The following is a 22,815-nucleotide window of genomic DNA, read 5'->3' as shown; positions in this document are numbered from 1 at the left end:
GAACTCTAGCTGAAAACTGATCAGCTCAGCTCACATGGAGAAAAACAAAGCAGCTCTTTCTCAGGAGTATTGATTAGATCCTGGCTCCCAGTCAGCTACCCCTGACTGTCATATTGTGTGTATCTTGTAGTATCCACAACAAAGGCAAGGCAAAGATTATAATGCCTCACCTGTCATGCCTTTTAGCCTATGTACTTAGCTGTGGCAAAAGAGTGAATAAAAGCAGTGAGGTGTGTGATATTAATAGGTCAGCATAAATGATGACAGGAGAGAAGAGAAGATGCTTAACTGTGCTATGCATGCAAAAAATGCTGCTCCATTACTCTCTTTGATCCACTATAGGGAGAGGCTGACAGTGGATCTGGCCCCAGCCACCAGAGACAGTGTGCTACAGAGACAGATGCAGCTCTCTGTTGAATGTCACATCCTCGTTATGGCTCAAAAGAGACCAGAGAGAGCCTGGTGTGTGTGTGTGTGTGTGTGTGTGTGTGTGTGTGTGTCGTGTTGTGCAGTGGTTTTAATGCTCGACTGATTTTCACTGTCTAAATGGGAGGGCAAAGCTGTGAAAAGAAAAAAAAAAGAAACATTACAGTAAGTAGGTTGCATCACCTGGCCGTGGTTTGGCTTGAAACTGAAAAAGCTATTTCCCTTCCACGCACAATCACATTTTTATGGCTCCCATTTCACTTTTTTTTCCTGCTCGTGCTCTGTAGACGGTCAGCTCTGTAGTCTCCCCTGTATCCTCCTCAGTCTCACCCACCTCCCTTCTTTCCCTTGGCAGACAGTCCCATGGGCCAGAGCAGAAGGACGCCAGCAGAGTGGAGATGTTCAGAAAGAGGCCTCCCCCAGGTCAGTACATTAATCACATCTGCAGTTAAACTAGTTTCATCCAGTGTGGCTTGACAATGAGAAATGCAGTTAACCAAATGACAACGTAGACATGGAAGGTGTGATGCATGCTGCTCGATAGCAAGAATGCGTTCACATATTTATCTACAGGCAGAAACAATATGCTGGAAAACAAACATTCAATACATTTCAGACTATCATAATGTATTAAACAGCACTTATTACTGAAGCTCATCTGCAGATTCTCAGACAGACAATGTATTATGACACCAGTTCTCTGGAGGGGAGGGTGGGGGCTCTAAAACAACCAGATGGAAATGACTGAAAGATAGAAGTTTTTACAAACACTGGCCGAACACAGCTTTAGCCTTCAGTTCAATTCAATTTTGTTTATATTTCACCAAATCACAATAACAGTTGACTCAAATGACTTTATATTGTAAGGTAAAGACCCTAAAATAATAGAGAGAAATCCCAACAGTCAGACAACCCCTTCTGAGTAAGTACTTGGAGAGAGTGGGAAGGAAAAACTCCCTTTAAACAGGAAGAAACCTGCAGCAGAACCAGGCTCAGATTGGGGGATCCATCTGCCACAACTTGTTTTACATCGTTTGACAGTATCATTGAATGCTTCTGTGGTTAATAAAACAAAGGAGGTTTCCAAATTATTACTAAATTAACTATATAAGTTATTTATAGCTTACTGATTGCTCTTAAACCCGGTGGGGCAGCACATTGGTTGCTTTGTGTGTGGACTTCGCATGTTATCGCTGTACCAGTACGGACTCTCTCCTGGTATTTATTGTCTTGTTGTCTAGTAATTTTATTTGTTCTATACGCTGCTGTGAGAAAGACTGCCATCGAAAAGACTTTCATTGTACAAGCTGCACAATGACAATAAAGAATCTATCTATATAGTAGTAATGTTCTAGTTTGGTTACTGTGGGGTTATAAATATGGCTGTAGGTGTGAATGGTTGTTAGCCCTGCAATAGACTGGCAACCTGTCCAGGATATACCTTGCCCTGCATCAGCTGGAATAGGCTCCCAGCCTCTCGACCCTGAACTGGATAGATGTTAAAAAAAACAAACACTTGGGAATAACATTCTTAAACCTGACTTTTGTGTGTGTGGCATTGATGTAGATGTATGGTAATGCCTGACTCAGGCTCCAAGCACCGAGAGGCATTTTAGCCATGAGAAGTCACTTTTCAGACCTCAAAAAAGTAATTGGGAAAAGGCCAAGTGTCTCAGGTATGTGCTAAGTCCGCACAGAACCAGAGTACTAGTTCAAGCTAGTGAACACTAACAAAGGATCTCCAAACAAGTCATATTGTCCCCTTTTCTCATTTCTCATTTCCTGCATTCTCATTTCCTCTCATCTTGGTCCTTCCCATCAGAAAGATGAACAGAGGAGGCAAGGGAGAGAGAGCACTTTAACAAAATGAGACATTCTGGAGCCGTAACCCAATGTGAAAAGATTTTTAATCAAACCCACACAAACTGTGAAGGCCTGAAAGTTTGATCACACAGTTAAATAACTGAACGGCGTATGGACTGAAAGGACTGTAGAGTTTGTTGCATATATTCCAGCTGTGTGACACCGCTTTTATAAAGCGCTCCTGCAAAGGATACATCTTTCCTGGCAAGCCTCCTCTCTCCTCAGTCCTCCAGATGCATTTTAGGAGCTGAGACGTCCTTCAGTGAGGTGCACTGACATGGATTTCAGGGCCAGAAGCAAGACGACAGAGGAAAGGGGAGACTAGGAGGGACAGATTATAGAAAGTGAGAAATGAGAAAAGTTCTCTGTTCTCACAGTCTGACGGTTTCGTAAAGCGTGTGTTTTGACTGCAGTTGATGCTCGTTTGGAGAAGAGGCACTGGTGTAAGCAGAAAATGCTAATTATTAGAATACAAGAAAAGAATAGAGATTAGGTACAGGTGAAACACGAGGTTTACGCACGGTAAAAACCTGACTAATGTTGAATGAATAAATTAATTAATGAATTGCCATCATTGATTAGGTGGTAAGTGGACTATGGTATTTATATACTGCCTTTCTATTCAATTTGAGCTCTCAAATCACTTTCTACTGCAGTCTCATTCCCCCAATCGCACTCAGAGTCATACAGAAGTATTAGCCGTGCTTTTATCTATCTTTCCCTAAGCCTTCACACGATCTGTGTGCGCTCATCTCTGAAAAGAAAAAGTCAAATCAGAGCTCGTGATCTCTGAATACAGGACGCCTGCAGATGCTGATCAAAGTGAAGTGGTTTCATCAGTGATGCATTGCAGGTCATTAAAGAGACTGCCATAATGTCATTGTTGTACCTTGCCGTCATCAGTCCCCATCCATAATTCCTGCCCCGTCAAATCAGTTCTGATAGGTGTAAACTAACTCTTCATGTGCCAAAACAACCTGCTGTTTGTAGAGGAAGTTGCCTGTTCGCCCCCCGCAGTGCTTTGTTTTGGTTTCTTAGGCTCATGCTTCACATATAGATCAGGGAGAGCCTCAGCCTCAACACGAGGATCGCCGCTCAGCACGTGCCCGGGCACCTGTCTGGCCCTTCCCACTGCGGCACACCTTCTAACGTTAGGATCACGCAGGACACTGAACTCCTGCACCGGACATTTTGGCTCCAAACGACAATTGGACTCCACACACGAAAAAACGACTTTAGATCCAAAATGGCGACCAGTTTCGGCTGTAGGACCCGTGGTGATGCGGCTTCCATGGTAACGCCTCTCGCCTTTGAGATTGCGTAATGCCTACACATCATCAGTGTTTATGTTTCGAATGAGGCTGACATAAAGCACGATGTTCACAAAAAATACAGGTCCGAGCCCTGCGCTTTATTTTCCTAATTAGAAAAAAAGATGACATCACTGATCCCGCGGAAGGAGGAAGACGAATCAGCAAGGGGTGGACATCGCGTGCACGTGTGTATATTTTGGGGGAGGGGATGGAGCAATAAGCAGCAGATGCTGGGACTGGGACTGAGTCTCTAATCTAACTTGACTGAGCTGGGGCCGGAGCTTCGTGCGCGCGTCCTTGCGGAGACGTGACGGTCAGATGTGGCTGTGACTTGTTACTGAAACAGCGCATAGCCAGCGATTTAAGGAAAAAAAATCATCACACTGTGACTTAAAGAAATTTAAGATGACAGTGCTCAAAGACATCCCGGAGAAATGGTTTCCAGTCGTTCTTTTCCCCCTGCAAGGAAAGAAAAAGAGAGGACTGGATGGAAGAAAATCGAAAAAGAGGCGGACAGGTACGAGTCTGTGCGGGGAAAATTAAGGCTGAAGTTGGGAAGAAGTCTTTACTATCTTCACCGCCAGGAGGCTGTTCATCGTGCAAACTATTTATTTATTTGTTTCCTAATAAATATCATCTCTCATCTTCATCCCATCTGAGTCCAAGTCTCATTCCTGCTGCTTCATCTCTCTCTCACTCTCTTTTGCATATGTGTCATATTACATCTCTGCATCACAGACCTAGTTGGTTTGTTTGGGGTTTTTTGCACTGTAGCACTTTGTGTCATCAATGACTGTTCAGGTTTTTACACATCAGCATTCTCCTAAGATTTAATAACAGAGAGATATCTGTTGTTCTTCTGATTTCACACTTCAGTCTGTATCTTTTGGAGTTGACCCCAACAGCCTTAAACTAGTTGCTTAATCTCAGCTGTTTTCCGGTGTTTCGTGCTGACAGTGAATCATGCCAAACACCAGAGTTTTGCTTGGATCCGGTCTAAATATGTGGCTGATGTTCGTGTCTCTGCTGCGTGAGTCCCTGATCAATCTTTCAGGCGCCAGCCCTCCTCTCCATCTGTATTCTTATTCCTTAGGTTAACTATCTCAAATCACCCTGGATGTGCACCTTCATTTGACCTCCACTCCATCATTCTCTGACTGTGTCACTAGCATTTTTTTCCAGCAAATTAGATCACCGTATGCGCTTGCTGGGCTGCACACGACTCCGCTATCCCCTTTTCACCTAATTAGATCAGCCACTGTGAGTGATGCTCACTTCTCTGCAGTCTGATCTGACCCTGACTTAGTTTTAGTCGTGGCAGGGACATTAGTGCTTCCCGTACTGCAATTCACATTGAATGACTGTGGTCGTTATTGTTCCGAATTCAATCTGCACTAAATCTGTTGTGCGAGTGTGTCGCTTGTGGAGACGTAAGGAGATTGTGTCCTCACATGTCTAGCCATGAGCAGAGACAGTGTTAAAGAGACAGGAAGGTAGATGAAACAAAATTAGTGCTTTTGTATTAGGTTACAGTTACTCTTTCTATATGACATTAGTTATTTTAGTTTAAATCAATATATATTAACTCGTTTGTGTCTCAGCCCTTTATGGAAACCTTATGCTGGGAGTAAGGCTGCCACTGAAAGTTTCTCCGTAATGGAGCTTTATAGATTCACGCAGGTTTACTGTATGGTATGCAGCTTGCGTCAGGGCTTCTAATGCCCTTGAAGTTGTCAGAGACATTAAACACTTACTGAGCAGTTTGTTAAAGATGCTCATGCATTTAGGCTGAGGTGTTCAGCTTGCACAGCAGTGGCTGGGACAGACACAGGCTGGTCCTGACTTCACATTGGTGCTTAGCTGGCACAAGGATCTTGGCTTTTCCCACCAGGCTTGGCACTGCACGTCAGACAGATCTCTCTGGTGGACATTTGTCTCAGAAAACAGCACGATGACCTTCGTCTTAAGAGGAGAAATGCCAGAGGGATTGGAAAAGTTTGTGGATTGTGCACAATCACATTCACAGCTTTTTGCATGCACCCAGAAATCTCACGTCTGTCAGATAGAAACTCCAAGAAAGAGAAGTTGATGCCTAAAACAATTTTTCTTATGTAACTATTTAGATTTTTTTCTAATAAATCGTGCTACTCAACAACAGCCACAATGACAGATAGGAATATTAAAAACAAAAGTAACTCACTTGCTTTTGGAAACAATGAAAAACAATTTGCCTCTTCCTGGGGGCTTTGTCACACTTACATGCTTTGGATCATACAAACTAATTTTAATAATGAACAAAGTTAACGACTACAGTTTTGTATTTACTTGCGTTAACATCACTGTGGAGGAATTTTGGTCCACTCTTCTTCGTAGAATTGTTTTAATTTAGTCGCACTGGATGGTTTTCCAGCATGTGCAATCTTTTACAAGTCACGCAAAAATATCTCAATCTGGTTTTGTGGCTTTGGCTCAGGAGGTAGTGCAGGTTGTCTATTAATCAGAAGGGCAGTGGTTCAATCCTGCACTTTTTGAGTGAGATACTGAACCCCCAAATTGTTGAATGTTAGATAGACAAATATATTAAAAAAGAAATCGGGAAGGGGCAAATACTTTTTCAGGGCACTGTGCAACAAATTTTGACCATGCTTTTGTTTTCTCGGCCTTCTTTTTCCGGTCCTGGCAGATAGTTACTCTTCACTGAGCGTGGTTCTGCTTGAGGTCTCTATGTGGTAACAGGGAGTTGCCAGCCTAACAAGCACTTTACCGGAAATTATTGCATTGTTGGGGTTATTTCTATAATGTTGTATGGTCTTTGCTTTACAGTGTAAAGCACCATGAGGTGACCGTAGTTGTGAACTGACCTCTTTTTAATAAACCGGAGCAAAATACATTTAAATATGCCAATATTTTATCAACATAACAAACAATGATGTAATCATTTCTGCTAGTGTCCCTCTCATTGTCAGTCTCACTCAACACCATCAGCAATAAGTGGACGTAACGTGTTTTTCTAAATTGACTAAAACCACCCTGACTGGTCTAAAGCCAACCAGAGCTAATCTGTCACATCAGATCTGTCTTATAATCTGACGGTAAAGTGCAGCTCTAATGGGATCACTTTAAGTGGCCTCTGTCTCTTTTGGTGAAGCTGAATACAGCAGGGACAAAGATGTAGGTTATGAGCAGTGCGAAAGCTTCACTGTGCTGCAGAAACACAGGAAACCACAGCGTCTTTGTTTATGTGCCGGCATTTGATTATAGCCTATCGGTTTCTGTTGTGTGATGTCCCTTCCTGTGGCACCTCACTGCCTTTCACAAATCTGTCAAAAGTATGCTAAGGACTGTGCTTTCGTGCACAAAACATGCGCTTGGTCTTGGATATTATTACTTTGGTGTGTGTGTGTGTGTGCAGCCCTGTTCAAAATGACCAGTCATTTCATTTTAAAAGCCACATCATTAATATTAGAAGAGAAGCGACTGGTGTTGGAGGAAGATGAGGAGGGGAACTCCCAAACTACTTTGCATCAGCATAACAGAAACCTAAAAACAGCAATAGGATAAAGTGCAAGGTCAGGAGGAGGGGTGCACAAGAGATTGAGCACAGGAAAAAGAAACGGTCTTAATTTTACTCTCTGAAACTTGGAGACTATACTATGATCTGCCTTTATCGGTGCCTAAACTTTTGCACGCACACTCATGTTTGGTTGCGTGTATCTGGCCACAACTGCACATCTGGTTAATAACAAAGAGTAGTAGCAGCTAACGAAACATCAGCGATGATTGGCCTGCTTATTGGTTTTGCATGCCTCCTGCCTGACACTCTGTATCTATTACACTCAACCAATGCACAGCACAGTCACTGATGTATGAATACATGCTTCAACACTGCCGGCTATTTTCTTCCATACTGACCTGTACAACTGCAATTGCACACAATATAATACAGTATTATATAATAACACTCATACATTCTGAATGTCCATTACCATTAGTAAGTAAGATAGCATCCATAAGTATCTTGTACTTTATATTCTAACCACAATCAAACCTTCTGTTCATACTACTTCATTCATCTTATTTGTTTTTCTATGCTTATTACTCTTTTCTTTTCTTTTAGTGTAGTTATTTATTTTACTGTGAGGGCAACTCACAAAGTAAAACAATCATTGCTCAGTGTAACCACTGTGTTTTGGGGTGTATATGACAATAAACGTCTGGATTTCACTGCTTGATTCCCTCTCTTTTGTTTCCAGGTTTTAGGAAGCTGTGAATAGTGCCGACATTTTTAAACTCTGCAGTTTGCCAAACATGCTAAAAATTCGTCCTTATGCAGACTTACTGCATGTGTTTGTTTTGATGCCTTAATGACTCATCTTGTGTGCTGTGTTTCCGCAGAGGAGGAGAGAAGGGTCAGAGCCAATGACAGAGAGTACAACGAAAAGTTTCAGTATGCCGTAAGAGAGTTTGCTGTTTTCTATTGTACATATTCAAAATATTTATACTCGTAAAGCAATTTAACTGAGAGGTATTTTCTTCTCTCCTAATCCTCCAGAGTAACTGCATCATGACATCCAAGTACAACATCATCACGTTTCTGCCCGTCAATCTGTTTGAGCAGTTCCAGGAAGTAGCCAACACCTACTTTCTTTTCCTGCTCATACTACAGGTGAGAAATCAAAGACAGACAGGAGGCATAAGGGGCACATGATTTTCTAGTTAATGCCCTTAAAGGACCGTGATCAGTAACTGTTAGTTAAAGTTTGGTGGTACAAAATTAGATGAATATTGGTACATTCAAATTCCAAATGGCTGATCTAATCTGTTGTAGAAATGGAAAATAAGCTATTAATAAAAGACTTTCAGGGAAGTAGTGAGCCTCACAGTTTCCTGCACTTGAGAATATGATGAAAAAAAAACATCAATGCGGAATATGAGATCAGTTATTTCATAACAAATCATTTCAAACACATTTCACTGGCAACAAATGCCTCTTGATTATGTCATAATGTCTAGTGGATGGAGTAACATGAAAATTCATACACACAGTTAGCTCATTGTGTGAATGAGGCAAACTATATGCTGTAAGGCCAGACCAGAGGCCCAAGGCCACTTCCCCCTGTTCTCTCCTCTAGCTTTCCTGTCACAATAAAGCCAGAAAAACACACGTGCCAGAGGCTGATCCTTGGAACTTTTTCTGCACACCAGCAGCAAAATTTCATTACGTGCAATACTTTGGTACTGTACTGTATGATTGTAGTGATGGCATGTTATCAATTATCAATATTTTAAATAATAGTAAATGAGTGTGCAATCAAATGATATGCAGGGAAACCTGCACATCATTAGCACGTGACTGTGGGGCAGTGAGGATGCTGATTTTAAGTCCAGGCTAACAGAGCTGCTGTTAATTCTTTTATGTTTTTGCATTTTTAGAAGCCACTGTAAGTTCTCCTGTTCATTAGGCTAGAGATATTGAGTTAGTTGCAATCTTAAACCTTGCTATATAAAATGAAATCATACCCCCTCAGCTCCTTTAAACTCATTTCAAAGCCCCAAAATGTTATATTATGTTATAGTTCAACTAAAAGCAAGGTTTGGTTCCTAACACTCTGGTAAAGTTAGGGGTCTATTATTGAACAAATGCTTATTTTAAAACTACCCAAACAAACCAGTGTACTGTAGCTTTGTTGTTTTTGCCTCCTTGGTACTGTCTCACCACGATTTTGTACCATCAGGTACACTCACCATCATAACAAGCTGTCTTTGATGTGGCTGGGGTTAGACGTAGCTATCTCTTTATCTTACACTGCCTTTGTGTTCCATTTTAAAAGTAATTTGCATAATAAGCTTTGTCTCCCTGTGTTTAGTTGATACCTCAGATCTCCTCCCTCTCCTGGTTCACCACCATCGTGCCTTTAGCTCTGGTGCTGAGCATCACTGCAGTAAAGGATGCCACGGATGACTACGTGAGTATGTTTTCATGCACCACAGGCACAGATACGAGTCTGTATTTCTACTACACGTTACCTTTTGTCATCTCCAGTTTCGTCACAAGAGCGACAACCAAGTGAACAATCGTCAGTCTCAGGTCCTCATCCGTGGCTCGTGAGTCATTACATCTGACAACTTACCTGTTCAGATTTTACCCATCTCTTGATTTAAGAGGTTTCTTAAAATAGAGCAGCATCCGTTACTTTTTTTTTTTTTTTTACTGTTTCTCTTCGTTTTGCTCTTCCAGGCTTCAAAATGAAAAGTGGATGAATGTTCGAGTGGGTGATATTATTAAACTGGAAAACAACCAGTTTGTGGCAGTAAGTGTGCACCCAGCACAGAAACAAAAGAAAACATAGTGATCAGTAGTCCAAAAAGGCCCATTTATCCACCATTACACCAGCTTAGTGTTCAGCACCAGCATCTTCTCGTGTTTTTAGACCTCTGTTTGATCATAATAGCTTTCAGTAGACCACAAGCTCTGATGCTAAATGGATTGTAATGCATTATGTGCCTCATTAGAAGTGCTACATTTAATCACTAACATGCTTTCAGTTGCAATTATTCTGCCTTTTCTTGTAGCTGTAATAGATGCAAACAGTCGTTGCTGTGTCATCAGCGCTTTTCTAGTTCAGTCCATGTTGACCGTGCTGATGCTAATCTCAGCTGTTGTATCCATTTTCAGGCTGACCTGCTCCTGTTGTCTAGCACTGAACCTCATGGTCTCTGTTACATCGAGACAGCCGAGCTAGACGGGTCAGAAAACACGCTGCACCTCAACATCTGTTCGCGTGACCAAAAAAAACCTAAAATCTGCAGAAGGAACGCAACACTACATCTAAACTGCTGTGTGTGGTTTTATCTTGCAGAGAGACCAATATGAAGGTGCGTCAGTCTGTGTCAGTGACATCTGAACTTGGAGACCCGAACAACTTGGCTTCATTTGACGGTGAGTTAGGAGGAGAAACTTGTTTTGTCTTTTTGCATTGCAGAATAAGGATTAACGGTCTTCAGCATGCACCAGGAAGCTTGAATCAAATGTTTTCTCAATCATGCTAATGCACATTTCACACTAAAATTCACACATACACACAAACAGAGACACACACTTTCTGTACGGCTCCACCACCAGTGAATGGCAGCCTATCACACAGCCACCGCATCACTGTGTCAGCACATCACACCCACACACTCCTCACCTGCTCGGGAAAATGCATTACTGCAGCAAATCTGCTCACTTTTTGCCTCACATCAGCTTACAAAAGGTGTGTGATCCTCCCTCTGTGCACGTGTTCAGGTGCACGACAACAGCGTGATGTCATCCGGGTGATTAATTCAATTCTAAAAACATAGCAGTGACTGGATTCAGATGACTATGAATGAGCATCTAATTTACATTTGTGTGTTTGCTTGTCCACACTCTTCTTTGTTTGAAGGAGAGGTGGTGTGTGAGCCTCCCAACAACAAGCTGGATCGTTTTTCCGGGACTCTGTACTGGAGAGAGAAGAAATACAGCCTGACCAATCAGAACATGCTCCTCCGAGGATGCGTGCTCCGCAACACAGAGGCTTGCTATGGCCTGGTCATCTTTGCAGGTAGGTGTGTGCATGTTTGCACAGAAAAATAATGCATTTGCTGTATGTTGCAAGTCTTACCCTGTTTCTGTTTGCCAGGCCCAGACACCAAGCTAATGCAGAACAGCGGTCGCACCAAGTTTAAGCGTACGAGTATCGATCGATTGATGAACACACTGGTCCTCTGGGTAGGACATCCCACACTTCTCATTTTCATAGCTCATAACTATTTCAGGACATGATCTCACTGGCTTGAATTTAGTTTCATATATCTACACTACTGATGTATTCTGTTCTAACTTAGGCTTAAATGACTATAGATCTAACTGTAAAATTCATTTATTTAATCTCTACTTTTTTGCCTGTGTCCATTTTCTGTCAGATATTTGGCTTCCTGGTGTGCATGGGTATGATCCTGGCTGTGGGTAATGCAGGGTGGGAGAAAGAGGTGGGGTCCTTGTTCCAGAGCTACCTGGCTTGGGACACTCCTGTGAATAACTTCCTGTTCTCGGCCTTCCTCTCCTTTTGGTCCTACGTCATCATTCTTAATACCGTCGTGCCTATCTCTCTATATGTCAGGTAGGAAGAAAGCAATAGTTCTATAAGAATATATAAATGATGCTTACAGACAAAAACCCTGTGTTTGCCCTTCCCACATATAAACTGGTGTTTATAAAGAAAGAATGTATGGACCTCATGGATAGAATACTGTGCAAAAGTCTTAAGCCAACCCTCATTTCCTCATATTTTGCTTACTTCAGGCTTACTTCATACTTTTTTTAATTGTCTTGAGCAAAAGTGCTCCAGACTTTCTGAAAATCATTTATAGTGTTTCTTTGGACATTAGCTTCTTTTTCACTCATTTTCAGTCCAGTCCGTGTACCTGACAATGTTCGTAGGACTGCTTGTTTTTGTGTGTTTGTTAATCATTAAAACATAAAAATGAAGACTAACTCAAAACCTAACACCTCAACAACTAAAACGAACTATCTACAACAGATAAATAGCATCTGAAAGTCATTATGGAATTGGAAAAGACAAAGCAAAGACCTGAGGCAGTTCTCTGTTCTCTGAAGCTTCATCAGAAATGGCCTCAATAGTAGTGCAGCTGTTAAGAAGCCATTTTTAAGAACTGGCAACAAGTCTGATGGAGTGATGAATCCAAATATGAAATTTTCACATTTGTGTTTAGTGACCGTTGAAATCAAGATGTTCACAGGAGGTAAAGAGAGAGATACAACAGCGTCTACAGCCATCTGTAAAACATAGTCGAGGCTCTGTCTTGATCCCAAACACACTGCCAAAGCAGTTAAAGCATACCTGGATTTAAACACACACACACACACACACATATAAACATTTATAAGCTTTACTTCTTCCTTATATCTTGCAATCTGTGTGTCAATAGATTGCTGTACTTCAAAATATCAAGAAATGATGGGTTGCACAACAATTTGCATAATACTGGACTTGTGACCATGCGTGTTCCCAACTTTACATAGAAAGTCAACCACAATACTCGGAAGTAGAGATAAAGATTAGTTAGACAGCGATTAATATAAAGCGGCAGTTGGAGATAGTGTTTGCCATTTGCAAACATCATTGAAAATTTATCGTGTACTTGGTTTTATCAGTCCTCTTATCACAGTCATTCATTGGTAATATTAGTGCTGTAAAAAGCTGGTGCCTAGTGGTACAATGGCCCCAATTATTTTTCATTTACAAGAGTTTTTCTTCTGTTTGTGTCTCCAGAAGTGAGGCAAACAAAACCCACATTTCTTTTTTCTTGTTCTCTTCATTCCTCTGGTCAAGCCAGTTGTGGTCTTTTGTTTTCCAGACAGCTTCAGGTGCAAATAGGAGTGCAAGTATTGAAAGTATTGGTGTCTATATCCAGTCAGAGAAGTGGAAATGAGAGTTGTGCACATGCTTAAATTTCATAATGACTGAGATTTAGAAAAGAGGAACATGCACACAGCTGTATAAACGTAATTTTCAAAAATCGCTACATGCTTTTCTGTATTTACATGCACACAATCTTACTGTGTGTGCAAAGAGATCTGGTCCTTGGTAATCAGTAAGTCAGTGAACTGCACTGACTGCATGCCAAATGTATTTGGCCAGAAAATCTTTGTATTGTTCTGTGCTTACTTGTTCTGTTACTTACTTAGTTACATTTATTTTAAACTGTGAACGGCTCGGAGTTTGTAACCTCTCCCTTTCCTCACCTGCTTCAGTGTGGAGGTGATCAGGCTCGGTCACAGCTACTTCATTAACTGGGACCAACAGATGTTCTGCTCACAATGTAACACAGCAGCTGAGGCCAGGACCACCACTCTGAACGAGGAACTGGGACAAGTAAGTGTCCAGACTCACTCTACTCTGCAAATCCATCCATCGTGCTTTGCTTTGAGTAGTTATATACTCCTAAAATGATCCTAGGTTGAATACATCTTCAGTGACAAGACTGGAACGCTCACTCAGAACATCATGACGTTCAATAAGTGCTCCATCAATGGACAGAGTTACGGTAAGGACACACACAATACATGTGCATGTAGCCGAGACCGTATGTACGTGTATATCAGAGCTCATACATGTGGTGCCGATGTGTTTGTCAGGTGATCTAACAGACCCACTGGAAACTCAGCCAAAGGTGCGTATGAGTGTTTTTTGATCAATCATAGATCACATGCATGTCTGTTATCACCTGTGATTTTATTTATCACTCATTTGTCTTCAGAGGCTGGACTTCAGTCTCTTCAACCCGCTGGCGGACCCAGACTTCTGCTTCTATGATGACAAGCTGCTGGAATCAGTGAAAGTGGGAGACTCGTGCACTCATGAGTTTTTCCGCTTGCTCTCCCTCTGTCACACCGTTATGAGTGAGGAGAAAAGTGAGGGTGAGCTTAAAAAAAGAGAGAAACTGCAAAACAGCAAATAATGACATCAAAACTCAACATCTGCTCATTCGTTATCGTATAATATTTAACGACTGTTTTACCTGCCTGCACAGGAGAGCTGGTTTATAAGGCTCAGTCTCCAGACGAGGGCGCTTTAGTGACGGCGGCTCGAAACTTTGGCTTTGTGTTTCGCTCCCGAACACCTGGGACGATAACCACCACAGAAATGGGACGCACCGTCACCTACTCGCTGCTCGCCATACTGGACTTCAACAACATACGCAAGCGAATGTCTGTTATAGGTATGCAGCAATCCGTGCTTTTTCTTCTGATTTAACTACAAAAAACCTGTGTATGGTGGCCCCGAGAGGTCAAATGCACAGCAACATAATAAAACACCAGTAAATAGAAAAATTCTACAAAAGCACACAATGGAAAAGGAAACAAATATGCAAAAACAACACTTATAAATCATTGGCTTCTTTCAAGCGTGTCTCAGTGCAATCCTCCACATATTTTGGTTTCTGTCACTTACGTCACATTATTGTCTTGTTTTGTGAGATTTGGGTTTTTTAACTTTCATTGTGCATTGTGCGCTTTTGCAGCATTTTTCTATTTGTGTTTTCGTAAGTTGCAGTGCATTTGACCTTTCAGGGCCACATGTATCTGTGCAATGTCACAAGACAATCACTTAACAGCTTGCCATAGCAGAAACTGGTATGGCTGTACAGTGCTGTTGTACAGGATGGCATTGTGGTGCAATCTTTATCTTTGTTGCCACATTGTTGCATAAAAGTTCTGGGTTTTAACCTTTGTTTTCGGGGTTTTTTTTGGTCTTTCTGTGTGAAGTGGGTTACTCTGGCTTCCTCCCACAGTCCAAAGACGTGCATGTTAGGTTAACTGGTGATTCTGGACTGCCCGTGAACGTGTATGATTGTCCTTCTCTCTGTGGCAGCCCTGCAATAACCTGGTGACCTGTGTAGGGTGTATCTCACCTCTAGACCCCTTACAGCTGAAATATGCTATGAATGGATGGATGGATGAATATGCTGTAAATTTGACCTCTTGTCATAAATTACTTTTACCTCTGCTGCCAGGCTCTGAGGACACACACATACACCCATAATTATAAAGACTACCGGTGGCCTTTGTTGAAGAGTTCTTCCGTTATTGTAAAGGTGATGGAAAAATTGTCTGAATTGCTGAGATTTATTTTTTCTTCATTTCTCTCTTTTTTATTTTCAGTACGTAACCCAGAGGGCAGGATTCGGCTCTACTGTAAAGGAGCTGACACTGTTCTGTTGGAAAGACTCCACCCTTGTAACCAGGAAGTAATGAGTATTACTTCAGACCACCTCAATGTAAGTCAGCTCTTGGACGGATGGCTTGAGCTGCACTGCCATCTAGAGTCTCCACACTTTAAAACAACTTTTAACAGCACTTCATTTTTATTTACCTTCTCCTAATGAGACAGTCAACCTCATCATGGCATGACACATTTCTTAGATTAAGTATAAGTTAAAAATCATCAAACAACACTACTTAATGCTTAGTCATGTGATTCTTAATGTCCCTGCTGTATATTTTTGTTTTTCTACATGTTTATGTGTATATTTTTGGTGCTAGGAGTATGCAGCAGATGGGTTACGGACCCTGGCTCTGGCCTACAGGGACCTGTCAGAGGATGAATGGGAGGCCTGGTCAGAGAGCCACCGCTTTGCTGATAAGGCCACAGACTGCAGGGAGGATAGACTGGCAGCAGCTTATGAGGAAGTAGAACAAAATATGATGGTCAGTGAGTTTATTTTCAGATAATGTATGAATCTGTATCAAGATAATGTGTCTTATTTATTGCAAGTGTGTGTGTGTGTGTGTGTGTGTGTGTGTGTGTGTGTGTGTGTGTGTGTGTGTGTGTGTGTGTGTGTGTGTGTGTGTGTAGGCCCGTTTGCCCTTCATGTAAAAAGTTCAAATAAAGTAAAAATGTTGCAATGAGCAAGGGGAACTTGTTGGGATCACTGAAACTTAAGCAGTTCGAGGGAAATTCCTTTCTTTTACTTTCTATATTTGGAGCACACGTATGCTTTTGAGTTTGGGTTTTCTACTCATAGTGTTAACACAACAATTGCATTTAAGCCCGTCTTAAATTTCCTTAAATATGCAATTTATTTGTTTGTGTTTCTCTCTCTCTCGGCCTGTGTTTCTAGCTTCTGGGTGCCACTGCTATAGAGGACAAGCTGCAGGAAGGCGTTCCAGAGACCATTGCTGTCCTCTCTCTGGCTAACATTAAAATCTGGGTTCTTACTGGAGATAAACAGGGTGAGATGCACACAGTTTTGCACCAGCTTTCAGAACTTAGTGTGCATGTTTAAAACATTTAAACCGTTTAGACAAGGGTTTAAAACGCAAAAGAATCTGCAAAATTTAAACTAATTATAGAGCAGCATCCTTGTGATGAGGAGGTTGTTGAAACTGAAAACTTTAAGCATCAGTGCATCTATTTGCACCTTGACTATGTGGGTGTATTGTCATTCATGTAAACATACAGTACTGCTACACCCCTCTTGCTTTTGTAGTCTGAACCTATTTACTGGGCTAGCACTGGAAAAATTAATTTCTGGAAATTTATCATGTATTCTGTCATCACCAAAGGACCGTAGGCTGTAGGAATGAGTGCAGTGAATGAAAAATAAAGGGACATGTTGACTGACGTGCCTGCAGCAGCTATTATAGTTTAAGGCCAGAGGCATGCCTGCAAAGGGAGAAGTAGCCGAAACGACGAGCAGTACATTAGCAAATAGCTTTTAACTGAAACAGCACTTGTATTTGTTAGATCCTCTCCCATTCCTTCACACAGAAACGGCTGTAAACATAGGCTACTCCTGCAAGATGCTGACAGATGATATGACCGAGGTTTTCATCATCAGTGGCCACACCGTCCAGAGCGTACGGCAAGAACTCAGGTCAGTCTGGTTATGTGCACACTGTACTAGACTGTACACTGTGGGATCGAGAATAAATGCCAAACTCCAGATGACGGGCGGGCAGAAACTAAGAAATGTATGCATGATTGAAGTCGGTAGGTGTGGTAGCAAAATGTTCCAACTACTCTGTGAGAATCACTCGACAGTGACCAGAGCTTCTTGACTCATTTCTAGTCAAATCATCCAGGTCACCCTGTGAGGACTGATTCATGACCCTGACATTTTAGATAAAAGCAAAAAGGAATAATTGAAAGAGATTTTTCCCAGACTTCAGTGATCATCATGACATGAACTGATAGCAAAGGGTTAGAGTTCCAGTCATCACTGATTATGGCTGAGAACTCACAAGGTTAAATATGAGCAGCATTGCAACATACCCCTTAACTATGAAGTCAGTTTAGAAAGTGAGCAAATCCAGTGTAATGGTGCAAAAGAATAAAATTATCTTTCAAAGACAGAAGAACTCTAAACTGGTATTTTTGATGTTCTTTGTGCAATGTTCAAATTCACTTGGAAAGTGCAATTATTCAAGTTATAAAGAGCCTATATTGGAATATCAGGCTCAGGATAAAACCTGCCATTATCACTAATCTTCTTCACATCCATGTTACTTTTCCAACTATCCCCTATGTACTTGCTTTTGTGAGTCTATATTCCTTATCCCACACTCAGATCTCTTTTTTTTTTTTTGCTGTGCATGATCATGTTGTCATGTAATTATGTCTCTGTGATGCAGATAGACACTGTTGATGTGGGCTTTGTTTGTCTTCCTCTCTAGAAGAGCGAGGGAAAGGATGATTGAGCTGTCACGTACCAGAGATGGAGTTAAAGAGGAGGGAATGCAGGGATGGAGGGAGCCATGTTTCAATGGAAATGGATTCAAAGAAGGACAAGAAGGAGGTGATACGGCAGGTGGAAGTGGAGGAGGAGTGGGGAAGCAGCTGCATGGCTCTCCCCTTCCTCCTCCTCTGCCTCTCTCTAACTTAATGGACAACATCTCAGGAGAGTTTGCCCTCGTAATCAACGGTCACAGTCTGGTATGAATAACACTCCTGCATGATATCTGTCACGGAAATTTAAGCTTAGTTACATAAAAACAATTCTTTCTCATTAAGTACTTTTCTTCAAAGCAGCAACTTGGACTCCTTTTACCGCCTGAACGTCTAAAACCTCTCTCCGTTGTCTTGTGGTAGGCCCACGCTCTCGAAGCAGACATGGAGGCAGAGTTTGTGTCGACAGCGTGCGCGTGCAAAGCGGTCATCTGCTGCAGAGTCACGCCACTGCAAAAAGCTCAGGTGGTGGAGCTCATCAAGAAGCGCAAGAAGGCCGTCACGCTGGCTATAGGAGACGGTGCTAATGACATCAGCATGATCAAAAGTGAGTTGTGCAAAAGTGTAACTGAAATATTGTTTTCAGAAAAGAAGAGAGAAGTTGGGTTTAGCCATTTGGGTGGCTTGTCTACTTTTAAGCAATGGAAATCCTAAGCAGAAGTGCGGCTGTAGAAGTTGTTTATCTGCACGCTGTTCCTAGTAGTGATGTAGGTCATGTGGAAATCTGTGTTGCAGGAGTCCTCCTGAGGTAAAGGTTTGGTTGTCAGTGTTCTTTTAGGCCTTATTTACAAATTATTTGTTCACTGCTTATAGATGGATGTGACGCCGACAAACAAAACAAATCGACAGAAGTCACATTTAATTTTAGTGTCACTCCTAAAATCCCAAAACACCAAATATGTCCTGTTAAGCTTTGAAAAGATGTTTAGAAGAAAACGTATTTGTGTTTAATAGAAAGGAGGCTTGTGTTTGAACTGTTCACTGTACAAATAATTGTACTAAGACTGAACTATACTGTCAATCATTGCTTCATAATATTTATTTCTAAGCTTAAAGGCAAACTAAAAGAGAAAACTATTAATACCTCAGTGCTCTGTTTCTCTGCATGTCTTGTAATCAGTGTGTTGTAAGTGCATCAGCCTGTGTGTGTTTGTCTGTGGATGTACATCATGTCTACATATCTGCATGCAAGTGTAAAACAGAAATGCAATCAGTGCAGCAGTGAGGAGAAGGATTGGTTCACTTCCTGTAATTTCTGATTTAAAAATCTCGAAACAATCAAATGTTTTTCCCCCTTCTGTGCTCTTTTTGTCCAGCTATTGAAAATGGAACACATACTCAAGTTAAACTGAGAATTATGGTTTTGCTGATGGTAATGCTGGTTTCCCAATCAGTTACCAGCAGTTAGTGGGAAGTTTGTGGGAAGTTTGTGGGAACCTTGGGTTCCCAAGTTGTGAAAACATTTTCTGGCTACCGCTTTCTTCCTCCACATAATGTTATGTGGCATTAGTCTTCTCGACAGGAAGGTAATGAGCATGCTAACGTTGCTAAGTTATTCAACATGGCATTAACTATAGCTCATAACCGAGAGGAAAGGTTCTCCGTTAGAAAATGATAAAGTTTTATTAGCTAGAGTTAGCTTTTGCCACAGTTTTCACTTATTAGATTGTGTAAAATACAGACAGCAGGGCCTAAAGGTAACCTGTTGTGTCCATATGTCCCTGTACTCTATTTCTTTACTCTTGGACTCTGCAAGTAGCTTTATATTATTCACAGTTTATAATAATCCTATTTATTTATTATTATGCTCTGGTCCTTTATGCAACAGTTGTTTTATTTCAGTCTTTCTTCTGACTGTCTGCCCTTGATAAACAGAAGGTTTGAACAGTAGGCGTGTGAGGTGTCAAAGATGAGTGCACCATTTTGGTTTTCCCCTCTCATTGATATCATACACATCTGAGAAAAAAACAGTGTGAAACTTTTACCATTGTCTACACTGGGGCAAATAAGTGTTTGCCCCATTCTGGTTTCTTAGTTCTTTGCATATTTGTCACACTCATCATGTTTCAGAGGATCAAAGAAATTTCAATATGAGACTGCAGGCCTCATTTGCTTCAGTTAAGATCAGAGTTTGTGATTCAGCAATAAGAAAGAGATTCAACAAAAATGGCATCAATGGGTGAATTCAAAAGTTAAAAAACCACTAGTGACCAAAAAGAACACAAAGGCTTGTTTCACAAACATCAATTATCAAAAACATCTTGATGTTTGTGAAAATATTCTGTGGACTGGTGAGACAAAAGTTGAACTTTTTTAAAGGTTTGAGTGCCTTTGGCATAAAACGAACACAGCTTTTCATAAAAAGGACATCATACCAATAATCATACATGGTGGTTGTACTGTGATCTGGGGTTGATTTGCTGCTTCAGGACGACTTGCTATAATTCATGGAAGCATAAATTCTGCTCTCTACTGAAGAAGAACCTCCAGCCATCAGTTCGTGCCCTGAAGCTCAGGCTCACTTGGGTTATGCACCAGGACAATTAACACACAGCAAGTCCACCTCTGAGTGGCTCAAAAAACACACAAAAAAATGAAAGATTTAGAGTTGTCTAGTAAAAGTAAAATTTCTTTGATCGTCTGAAACGTGTAAGTGTGACAAATATGTATAAAAACTAAGACATCAGGAAGGGGTCAAATCCTTTTTCCCAGCACTGTCTGTATAGAAAACTGGGGGGGAAAAAATCTCTTGAATTTGTCTTTTCATTTCATCTGCACGCTTCCAGGTGCTCATATTGGAGTTGGTATCTCAGGTCAGGAGGGCATCCAGGCTGTGCTAGCCAGTGACTACTCCTTTTCCCAGTTCCGCTTTCTACAGCGCCTCCTGCTGGTCCACGGCCGCTGGTCATACCTGCGTATGTGCCGTTTCCTCTGCTACTTCTTCTACAAGAACTTTGCCTTCACCATGGTGCACTTCTGGTTTGGCTTCTTCTGTGGTTTCTCTGCCCAGGTCAGAGAGTAGAGGTTATGATTAAAGCATACTGTAAAGGGTTACAGTCATGATTATAACTCTGTTTGTGTGTGTTTTTTTTGTAGACCGTATACGATCAGTACTTCATCACACTCTTCAACATTGTCTACACCTCCCTCCCTGTGCTGGCCATGGGGATATTTGACCAGGTCTTTCACATTTATTCCTTTGTATTGAGCTCTCATAAGATTTTATTTTACATTTCGTTTTTTATAAAACTCCATGAAGTTTCATGAATCAGAAAATAATTTTCTTTTGCATTTGAAATCTGTCTCGTGAATTTTAAAAAAATGCATATAAGACACGTTTTTGGCCAGAGTCTGTTGGACCGTGGCTAAAAATACTGCACACATTGTGGGAGAAAACCAGAACAGACACAAAAAGGTCCCAGACAATCAAGTTCAACACCACATCCTTTTAACTGAGGTGACAGTACTCAGGATTAGCATGAAATATGGAACTGTTTTCACATGCTGATGTTAGCATTTTGCTCAGAACACCAAGCCACAAGTTTTGGCTGTAGTTTCTATATAATGTTATTTTAGTAAACGCAGCATCTCACTTCCTCTATGAATGCAGGATGTTCCTGATCACAGAAGTTTGGAATATCCAAAGTTGTATGAGCCCGGGCAGCTCAACCTCCTCTTCAACAAGAGAGAGTTCTTCATCTGCATTGCCCAGGGCATCTACACATCAGTGGTGCTGTTTTTTGTTCCATATGCTGTCCTGTCCAATGCCACTCAGAGCAACGGAGTACCCCTCGCTGACTACCAGACCTTTGCAGTCACCACAGCGACAGCCCTGGTTATTGTGGTCAGTGTACAGGTGAGGAACTGTAGAGTGCTTTAAGCAGGCGACTGCCTCACAGAGTGCTGTGCAAAAGTGTTGAGCCACCCCTCATTTCTTTATATTTTACTTCAAAGGAGCCAGACGTTCTGTCATTTCTGGTCTTGCAAGGTTTTTCTTTAAATTACATTCCCAGTTTCTTCTCATCTAGTCTTTGTACTTAATCACTTTCAGAGAAGGTTTTTATTTTTCATTTGTATTGAAAATAACATCGTGAAGAAATAGAGATGCATCTGGCGCTGCAGTTTAGCCATCTACTGTTCATCAAAGGTGGTCTCAGTGGATGAGAAACTCTCTCTTCCTTAAGAAGAAGTGTGCCAAATTACACATGAACTGAACTAAAATAATCAGTGGCATCAGGCTTTATGGAAGGATGAATCCAAATGTGAAATTTTTGTTTGAAATCATCATCAATACCTACGGAGAACAGTGAGTCATCTATAAAACACGGTGGAGACTCTGTCATGGTTTATAGCAGCATTTCAGCCAGTGGTGTTGGAGAACTTGTCAAAATTGGTGAAACACAGAAAAGTCCCATCAGATTTTGACCCGCCATGCAGTATCATCGGGAAAGCATCTGATTGGCAACAGCTTCATTTTTCAGCATGACAGTGATCCCAAAGACACTGGGAATGCAGTAAAGGTGCACCTAAAAAGACTGGCCTCCCCAGAGCTCAGATCTCAACATTACTGAAGGATTGTGGGATCATGTCGACAGAGAACAGAACAAAAGGAAGCCAAGATCCAAAGTAGAGCTTTGAGGCTCTACTTAAAGAATCCTGGAGAAATATTCCTGAAGACTACTTAAAGAAATTACAAGAAAGCTTGTCTAAGAGAGCTCAGGCTGAGATGAAGATTAAAGATGGTCATACACAATATTAATTTTCAAACTCATTAGAATTGTGTATTAATGCTTATATCCTGTATTTCCATGTATATTTGCACAGATTTCAATAAACCGCTGCACCTGTTTCCCATTTTACTAGCAAAATATAAAGAAATGCAGGGAAGTGGCAAGCTCAGCGTTGTATAACAATTAATTGTTCAGGAGTGGCATATT

The 22,815-nt window shown here is 41.3% G+C and overlaps 1 protein-coding gene across 4 annotated transcripts in view; it reads left to right on the top strand.

The window, feature by feature from the left end:
- atp8b2 (ATPase phospholipid transporting 8B2) overlaps positions 1–22,815 on the top strand; it is a 48,697-nt gene that overhangs the window by 22,366 nt on the left and 3,516 nt on the right. For 3 of the 4 annotated variants that reach the window (XM_026184012.1, XM_026184013.1, XM_026184015.1), the window contains 25 exons: positions 782–849; positions 7,998–8,056; positions 8,155–8,268; positions 9,470–9,568; positions 9,646–9,707; positions 9,841–9,913; positions 10,279–10,349; positions 10,463–10,542; positions 11,030–11,188; positions 11,267–11,355; positions 11,550–11,746; positions 13,402–13,522; positions 13,607–13,694; positions 13,786–13,820; positions 13,908–14,067; positions 14,181–14,369; positions 15,313–15,428; positions 15,694–15,858; positions 16,272–16,383; positions 16,922–17,027; positions 17,827–18,085; positions 18,242–18,425; positions 20,665–20,888; positions 20,975–21,058; positions 21,489–21,734. In XM_026184012.1, the coding sequence (XP_026039797.1) occupies positions 782–849; positions 7,998–8,056; positions 8,155–8,268; positions 9,470–9,568; positions 9,646–9,707; positions 9,841–9,913; positions 10,279–10,349; positions 10,463–10,542; positions 11,030–11,188; positions 11,267–11,355; positions 11,550–11,746; positions 13,402–13,522; positions 13,607–13,694; positions 13,786–13,820; positions 13,908–14,067; positions 14,181–14,369; positions 15,313–15,428; positions 15,694–15,858; positions 16,272–16,383; positions 16,922–17,027; positions 17,827–18,085; positions 18,242–18,425; positions 20,665–20,888; positions 20,975–21,058; positions 21,489–21,734 (3,160 nt within the window). Of the gene's footprint in view, positions 1–781; positions 850–3,596; positions 4,120–7,997; positions 8,057–8,154; positions 8,269–9,469; positions 9,569–9,645; positions 9,708–9,840; positions 9,914–10,278; positions 10,350–10,462; positions 10,543–11,029; positions 11,189–11,266; positions 11,356–11,549; positions 11,747–13,401; positions 13,523–13,606; positions 13,695–13,785; positions 13,821–13,907; positions 14,068–14,180; positions 14,370–15,312; positions 15,429–15,693; positions 15,859–16,271; positions 16,384–16,921; positions 17,028–17,826; positions 18,086–18,241; positions 18,426–20,664; positions 20,889–20,974; positions 21,059–21,488; positions 21,735–22,815 lie in introns of those variants that run through there. The other variant, XM_026184014.1, reaches the window with a different exon arrangement.

Source organism: Astatotilapia calliptera, chromosome 11 (assembly GCF_900246225.1).
Source record: "Astatotilapia calliptera chromosome 11, fAstCal1.2, whole genome shotgun sequence".
In the NCBI taxonomy this organism is placed as follows: domain Eukaryota; kingdom Metazoa; phylum Chordata; class Actinopteri; order Cichliformes; family Cichlidae; genus Astatotilapia; species Astatotilapia calliptera.
Note: the sequence above shows the minus strand (reverse complement) of the source record. Positions and strands in the feature narration are given on the sequence as shown.